Raw genomic sequence first — 8,371 nt, 5'->3', positions numbered from 1 at the left:
ACCCTCTGGTGAAAGCCCTGCTGCCCCTCCCGCAGCTTCCCCCAGGCCAGGAGCCTGGAGCAAACCCTGCAGGGGCCGTGGGGAGAGGAGAGCCCCTTACCAGCTGTTTGTCATGTGCCTCCTTCAGGGTGACGATGCTGTGGCCCTTGTGGCACCCCGCGATAGAGCAGAGCACGCAGATGTACTGCCCCTCGTCCTGGCAGTAGCACTCCAGCAGCCTGCCGTGCTCCCGGCACCTCCTCTCCTCCACCGCAGCGTCTGCGCCCACCTCCACCAGGATGTGGTCCTGCTGAGAAGCCTTGGCATTGTGTTTTTTCAGGTGGGCCTGGCACAAAGAGGCATCGCAGATCAGGCAGGTTTTCACCGCTGGCTGGGACGAATCCAGGCAGAAGTCACAGGGAACCACCTCCTCCTTCCCCTCTGCAGAGCCCTTGCTCTGTTCTCCTTTGGAAGTGGTGGCCAGAAATGCCTCCACGATGCTGCACAGCTGGAAGTTCTTCTGTAGCTCCAGGATGGGCCCCAGCTGGAGCTTGCACATGGGGCAGGAGTAAAGGGCCTTGGATTGCTGCTGGGCACCAAGCGCCTTCTGGATGCACTGCTTGCAGAAGCTGTGACCACAGCTCAGCGACACGGGGTTCCTGTACAGATACAGGCAGATGGGACAGCTGAGTTCATCCTCCAGGCTGGCACCCCCTCCAAATTCTTCCCTAGCTTTTGCCATGGCCGCAGAAATGGCGAGTTAGGCAGTCTGTGAAAAACGAAACTAAAAGGATGTCCTTGGCATTGTGCCCCGGTTAGAGACCCAGCCCAGAGGCTGCAAGTCCTTCCTCTCCACCATGTGACAGGCCCGCAGAGATACGCTCCCCATCTCGGGTTTCACCCGCAAACAACTCCTGTAAACCCCGGCAGCCGATTTTAGACGTTTGGCCTCAGTGGCTGCGTGGTCTCAGGCAGCATCGCTCCCTGCGTGGCCCCCAGCAGGCTGGCGGGAGCCAGGGGTGCTGGGGAGGCACTCACAGGCACGGCACGAGGTGGACAATTCTCCTACAGCCCTCTGCTCTCCCAGAAAAATCCTGCATCCCATGCCGGATCAGCGAATTAGAGAGAATGAGAAGAGTATGAGCCTGGCTGGGGTAAGCCAGGAATTCCCTTTGCTTTGTCTGGTTCTTCTCCACAAGTTACAGGTGGTCCCCTAAAGGTAAAATAGGGAGAACCCAGGGGAAAGTTTTACTGGGCCTTGTTGAGGCTGGTCTCCTACCTGCAGCCAGCTGACAGAGGGCTGGTAAAGGCTCCCGGAAAGGCACTCTCGGATAGGAATATCCCTGTTCCGTGTCACGAACTTCGCTTACCTCGCTTTGTGCCTGTACCACCTGAGACCAGGCAGAGCAGCAGCCACTGCCTGGACCTCTTCATGCAAATACCGTGGCTCTGTCTGAAGGCAGCAGAACCACAGGCAGCAGGCAGGAATATCATCTCTTCCTCTCCAAGATGTTTGGACAATCATAAGAACGAACGAACCCAGGCCCTATATGTCACAGACTAAAGGCACAGGAGTCTTCCTCTTTATTACTTTCTTTGCTGTGAAATTTTTGCATAGGTAAGGAGAAAATTGAGGCAAAAAGTACGTAAGTGATCTATCAGAGAGCTCATGGGGGAGGACAGCAGCAGAGAGCAAGGGAAACCAGGTGTCTTACCACCTAGTCTCTACTTGCCTCCCAGGCCAGCTTTTATTCTGCAACAGATGGTTTAGGTTGTGCAGGACAGGCAGAGGAGGGCAGAGGTAAAAGGTGATGCATTAGAGCAAATGTCAGCATTGCTTAACATTCTATAGCAGTTAATGTTGTGCTGTCACCTTTTTTATAAACTAAATTGCCATTGAGTTTTGCAAACTAAATTACTTTAACAACATGTAGCCAGCACAGCATTTGATACAGCCGAGCAAAAAAGTGCAACTTAGCGGTATTTCCATCGTGATTAACAGAACAAGTAAGATAGGAGCTCTTGCAGTAAGCGGCAGTGTGCTGTGATATACCCCACAGAGGCCTTGCCCTCACACAGATGAGCCGTCACAGCAGCCCAAAATCCAATTTCTAATATGCCAGCTTAGCACAGCCTCCGCGCAGCAGCAGACCCGATACCTAGGCCTGGAAATACAAAACAGCATCTTGTCCCCATATCCCTACAGGAGCTTCAAAGAGCCACCAGACACGCCGAAGGTAGCACGGGCAGGGTAGTTTGGCGGGATGCTTACTGTCTCTATAGGCCTGAGGCTGTCAGCAGGATCTCCATTGTTGACAGATGCGGTATAAAATGACTGTATTTCTTTCACAGTCTAGCTCTACCCTGACCACTTTGAGGTCTGTAGAAAAGTGCTTTTCTCTGATCAGTCTTTGACCTAGAAACACAGAGAGGTAATCATGAGACATTTCCAGGTAGCACTGGGAACTAGAATGAATGATTCTGAGCTTCCAGCCCCTCAACCTTGCTGGTGTCCACCTCCCAGAAGTGACAGCCCTCGAAGAAGCTCTGGTCGCTCTGCACGTATGGGATGGCACTGGGATTATTTGGTACCCCAAAATAGAACGAACTGAGTGAGGATGCAGAGACTATGTCATGACTGAAAACAAATCCATCTTGTTGACATGCTGAAGAAGTCAGATGTTCATGAACTATAGAAACAACAAAAAAACCACATTATGATTAACAGATAATTGTGCAGATTTGCATACATCCCCATTGCGGAAAGCTGGATTTCCCAAACCAAGTCGTCCAAGTCAATCCAAGTCATCCTATCCAAGTCATCCAATTCAAGTCCAACCCACCCAAGTCATTAAAAGCATATGTTAACTGAAACACCTTCTGCACCTCTCATAGCTGCTCCTATGTAATTCTAAAGGGAGTTGATATCACATTTCAAGAAATGCTGCTCTCTCACAATTTTAAAGTGTCTTTTTGCTTTTTGTTTCCAACTACAGAAACTTCTAAATTTTAGTTTTCCGTCATTGTCCTGCAGAGCTTCATTAGGCATTTTTAAAAACTCTCCGGATTAACTTCCATGTACAAGAAATGTGTGAAGTAGCACAGCCATTTTATAAAAGCTTACTTGTTAGAATCATTTGAAGGCATTTTCTAGAACTCTCAAAACTTCATCTAGCATGACCAGTCACAAGAAGTTAATTCTACACTCAGGAATTTGCAGAATGTTTTTATTCAAACCTTCTCTTGCAGGTAATGCATTTCAATATTGTGGCATTTTCTGCTCTGGAACTTATTCCTTCAGGAAACTGAAACAGTGGCAGTGACTTCCACAGCTAATCAAAATTGCTCAGATGGCATAGATAATTACGAAAACCTGGATCTGAGGCTTTTTAGCCAGAATAGGTCTGGACTATGCTTACAGGGATGGTAAAGACTGAGCTCAGGAATGGCCATGAGAATGGTGTGCTTCTTAGTGTACCCAAAGCTGTATGGATGGTGGCCAATTAGGTGTGCACGTCGCACACTGTCACACACGCTCTGGACAGAGCCTTCCCACCCCAGCTGTCTCTCGGTCTTGACTCTAGGCTCACTGTCAGCAAGGGCTCAAGCACCATCAAGACAGCAATAACAAGGGAGCCCTAATTTTTTCAATTCAGTTGGACAAGCATCCCACCGTGCACAGCACGGGGACTGTAGATTGATCTTACAAAACATTACAAAAGAATAGAATTATTTACATAGAAAGAGTAGATTATTTACGTCGTAAGACAAACTCCACCTGTTGCTGCTGTGATGAGTTCTCAACTTTCCATCTGCTTTGAATCACTTTTGAAAGCGATGCTACAGACAGAAGAGGTGTTGCTATTCTCTTCTCTTAATCCTCCCAGAAAACTCCTACCATCCCAGAGGTAAACAGGGTGTATTCAAGGTACGTCCAAAGCGCTGAAGCCCAGGACAAGCACCCTTTTATGTACACATATGTGAAAATAATCAAATCAACGTTAGTAATCAGTTCTTCTAGAGGTACTTGGGTACTTGGTGTCTTATTACAGTCCTTCCTTAAATATGTTTTGTTTTGTTAGCTTCTCCGTCTTGCTTGTCACGTAGTGAAATGGCCACTGTCCTGGTTTCAGCTGGGATAAGGTTAAATTTCTTCCTAGTGCTGTGTTTTGGATTTAGTATGAGGAGAATGTTGATAACACACTGATGTTTTCAGTTGTTGCTAAGTACCCTCCTAGTCCAAGGACAGCTCCCATGCCTACTGACTGAGCTAGGTACACAAGATGGGAGGGAACATAATCAGGACAGCCAGCTCAGCTGGCCAATGGGGTATTCCATACCATGTGATGTCATGCTCAGTATATGAATGGTAGGCGTGATCTAGGAAGTAGCGATCGCTACTTGGTTATCGGTCAGCGCGGGTGGTGAGCAATTGCATTGTGCATCACTTATTTTGTATATTTTATCATTATTATTATTATTCTCCCTTTTCTGTTTTATTAAACTGTCTTTATCTCAACCCATGAGTTTTTCTCACTCTTACCCTTCCGATTCTCTCCCCGTCCCACTGTGGGGGGGGAGTGAGTGAGCGGCTGTGAGGTATTTGGCTGCCTGCCAGGTTAAACCACGACAGCCACTTACCAGGTGCTGCTTTAAATAAGGACGGCATGTCTGAGAGGAATTCCTGGAAAAGCCTTACAGTAGCGTCTGTTGCTAATTCATCCAAAATAATGGGTGGCGTTGGCAGTTCTACACCAACTTGGTTACGAACTGGCTTGCGTTTCCTAAAACATGCAGAAAGACATCAGAAGAGCAGCAAGTCATCAGAAAACCATCACCAAGCCCATCCCCGAGCCAACAACTGCATCCCCCACTCCACACCCAGCCTCGATGGGACATACAGAAAGCAGCTTCTGTCCTCCCCTCCCTCTGCAGCTTTACCAGGGACTCCCCCTCTGACCGGTCTTTTCCCAGAACCCCAAATCTCTTCAACATCATTAGGATGAAGTTCACTCCATGGACAGTATCTGTCCCCAGAGGACCTTGTCTCAGTCACCTCAGCCCCACCTTTTGCCAGGACAGACCCCAGCATCATGTTTGCGGTTACAGTCCTCAAGTCCCCGCAAGAGGAGCTAACGAGGTGTCAGGGGCAGCTGGGGGGATGCTGGGCAGCAAACAAGAAGTGCCACGTTATCACAGCCAAGGGGCAACTGCTGCACCTGAAATGCAGGGCTGGGGAAAGGCTGGGCTAGAGGAGCCTGTGTGCATGCAGTGGTGGGCTGTGGTAGAGGAACAGGGCACTGGGAGAATGACTCAGGAGAAAAGCCATGAACTTTGTAGACTCGTGACTTCACTGCATGTTTCGGCTCCTGCCGCATTTGCTTCTTAGAAGCAGAAGGCAAAGCAAACTGGAGGACGACTCAGGATATCTAACCTTATCTGTCCTTTGCATGCCCACCCAGGGACCTAAATATTCAGGAATTGCCCTCAGAATGGGTCTCGAGAACAGGTGCGGAGGGTACAGAAAAATAAGCCATGTTGTATATGAAGAGTCACAGATGACCTCTGTTAATATTCTGGGGTTTCTCCAGGTCTCTGATGAAGCCAGGCTCAGAGTGTGCCGTCAGCCTGCCCAAGGGGCAGCCAGGGTGAGCCCAGGGAGCTGTGGGTCTGCGGTCCACGCACACTGGGCTAGCAGACCCACACCGCTGGACCATTAGTCACCTGAAGCAATATGTAATGCAATAGTAGACCACCTTGGGAAGAGCTTACCTGGCTTGAATCGCTGCAAAAGCCTGTAAAAGACATTTTGAAAATAGAATTAGCATAGTGCAGGCAAAGGCCAGCCCAAGAGCTGAGTACCTCTGGGAAGGGAGATGCTGTTAGGCACCTTGATGAAAAGAAGTATGTCTTTCTGATCTCTCAGAGCCTCCAGCTCCTGTACATCATGGCTGGCTGCATGCTTCTCCTCTTCGTGTTTCTGTATCTGCATCTGAATCTGAGAAAGCTGTTGCTCCTTGTTGTGACTGAGAGCTTTCAGGACCTTTTCTTTTTTGTTATCTAGCTGCAGACGCATCTCTTCGAAGAGGCTCTCCAGCCGATTCCTCCACAGGCTCTCTTTAGTCTATTAAGAAAACACTTTCAAAGCTGTTAAGGACTGAATCTTACATTTTCCACACTAACTCTCACTCAGAAATGAGCGTGATCTTTTCTGGGCTGATAGAAGTAACTACTAACCTAGTGCCTCTCCATATGACAACAAACCAAGATGTCCCACTGACAGCAGAAAGGCCAAGTAACATAAGTGGCCTTCCCCAGCATCTGGCACCTGACCAGAAAAAGATGAAAAAGTAGTGCTTATTGCATGATGCTTGCTGAAGACTTTCCACTGTGCGTATATTTCCTTATTTTGCACTGGTATTTTTCTACAGATACATTGCCTTTGGTCCTTTTAAGGATGGGTGAGGAAAAAAAGTTCCTTTGCTTCCTGCCTCCACCAAGCTTCTTTCACTGTTCGAAAGCAGCTATGCTGCCAGACAGGACACTGCCAACAGGTACAGTTTTGTCTTCAGACTAGAAGGGAACATTTCCTTTGCCCAGTGCCAGGACTTCCAGTCCCATCACTTTTACTGGTGGAGGAAGGCAAGTGCCAATTCTGCCTAAGCAGAATGAACTAGGATTTGGAGACCTGCATTAAATTCCCTGCTCTTTCAGAGCTTTTAGATAGGTATTTGCATGCTGGGAGCAAAAAACAGAGACTTTGGAGCAATCTTTTAACCTCATTCCTACCAACTTCTTAGAACCACAGGCTAACCTAAAGGGATTTCTTGTTGTAAAGAGGAATAAAATCACTATAACATCGTCTGTATCTTTTCCAGAAATATTTTAGAGTCTGCAAATTGAATAAGCTTGAGAAGAAAAAAAGCCAACCACCACCCACCAATCAGGAGGCATGGACTTAACAGCAACTTTCAAGCTCAAAGGACCTTGGAAACTAAGAATGGACTTCCCACAGTGGTAAGAAAAGTTGCTTATCATCCTCCCTCAAAGAAGAAAACTAAAAAATATCTGAGAAACCATCCAGGAAGTAAAAAAAGCTTCAGAATCCATGATCTGGGGAAGGGCAAAAGAAAACCTTATCTCAGCTACCAGCATGCAACCATCCCCAAAGTGATATGGGACCTTGGAACAAACCTTTACTTCCTCCTCTTGTTTCAGCAGGTTTGCTATGCTTTGATTCAGCGCAGCTTCGTGGTTTTTCACTGTTTTCAGAGTTTCAGAAAAATCACTCTATAAAAACAACCGGAGGGAGACATCAGGATAGGACCAACATACGTGCACAAGATCAGCAATTTTATGGAAATTGGTTAAACTAGACCTGCAAAAAGTTTGTTCACTGCATGCTCTCCGGACAAATCAATAATAAAGGTTTACTGGAAGATTTCATCCCTGAACAAATACCAGAACTATGAGCACGGGAAAAACATTTTGAAACTGAAAACTGTTCACGTACAATAGCCACACATAAAGCTACTTTCAGTGCTGACAGCTTCCTTTCTGTTACTCTGACATTAATTTTCTTTGCGTAAATGCAGCTCAGGCTGATCTTCTGGCTTGAAAGTGCGACGAGGACTAAAAGCATAGCCACAAGCACTGAGTCCCACCAGTTTGGCTCCTCAGAATGGGAAGAAAGTGTTTATAACATCTTATTTTATATCCTGCGGGCCAAGCCCAGAGGGAATCTGGGGCGAAACTAGGAATAAAAGCCCAATATCCCAAGATGGAGATTTAGCCCCATCCTGAGTCTGCAAATCTGAAACCCGGGAGATGTTTCATCCCTGTGCTGCACGCAGCTCTTTGTGCCACAGACCCTGCGGTCTTCCTAGTGCAATCCGTGCCCGGGCCGCTGTCCTGGCAGCCTCTTACCTGCGCGTCGTGAAAAGCCTCCTCCAAAGTGGTGATCGTGTGGTGCTTGTGGCAGCTGGTGACACAGCACAGCATGCAGATGCAGACCGAGTCCGTCTTGCAGTAGCACTCCAGCAGTTTGCTGTGCTGGGGGCATCTTCTCTCAGCCAAAACCTGAGTGTCACAGGGCTCCACCAGGACATGATCTTTCAGGGGGCTCTTGGTGCTGTGCTTGCTCAGGTGGGCTTGGCACAGGGAGGCCTCGCAGTTCAGGCAGGTCTTCATGGCTGGCTGGGGCTCCTGAAGGCAGAAATCACACAGGATCACCTTGTCTTGCTGGCCCAAACCTTCCCCCTTCTCTTTGCATTGCACTTCACACTCTTCCTCCTCTTGATGAGTGGGAGCATCCAAAAACTTCTGCACTATGCTCTGGAGCTGGACGTTGGGCTGCAGCTCCATCGCGGGGTCTGTCTGGGCGTAGCACACC

At 48.1% G+C, this 8,371-nt stretch overlaps 2 protein-coding genes across 2 annotated transcripts in view; both read right to left on the bottom strand.

Annotated features, from left to right (window-relative positions):
- Positions 1 to 100: 100 nt before the first annotated feature.
- Positions 101 to 721, bottom strand: LOC104081574 (E3 ubiquitin/ISG15 ligase TRIM25-like; the record flags this gene model as incomplete). Its single annotated transcript, XM_009584374.1, has 1 exon — positions 101 to 721. A coding segment is annotated over exon 1 (621 nt), but the record flags the coding sequence as incomplete, so codon positions are not given.
- A 4,007-nt stretch (positions 722 to 4,728) lies between these two features.
- LOC104081573 (tripartite motif-containing protein 29-like) overlaps positions 4,729 to 8,371 on the bottom strand; it is a 3,794-nt gene continuing 151 nt past the window's right edge. Inside the window, exons 2-5 of the mRNA XM_009584373.1 lie at positions 7,906 to 8,351; positions 7,174 to 7,269; positions 5,842 to 6,103; positions 4,729 to 4,763 (exon numbers count right to left, since the gene is read on the bottom strand). Of these exons, the coding sequence (XP_009582668.1) occupies positions 4,729 to 4,763; positions 5,842 to 6,103; positions 7,174 to 7,269; positions 7,906 to 8,351 (839 nt within the window). The remainder of the gene's footprint in view (positions 4,764 to 5,841; positions 6,104 to 7,173; positions 7,270 to 7,905; positions 8,352 to 8,371) is intronic.

This window comes from Fulmarus glacialis, unplaced genomic scaffold (assembly GCF_000690835.1).
Source record: "Fulmarus glacialis isolate BGI_N327 unplaced genomic scaffold, ASM69083v1 scaffold39528, whole genome shotgun sequence".
Classification (NCBI taxonomy): domain Eukaryota; kingdom Metazoa; phylum Chordata; class Aves; order Procellariiformes; family Procellariidae; genus Fulmarus; species Fulmarus glacialis.
This window is presented reverse-complemented; position numbering and strand designations above follow the sequence as displayed.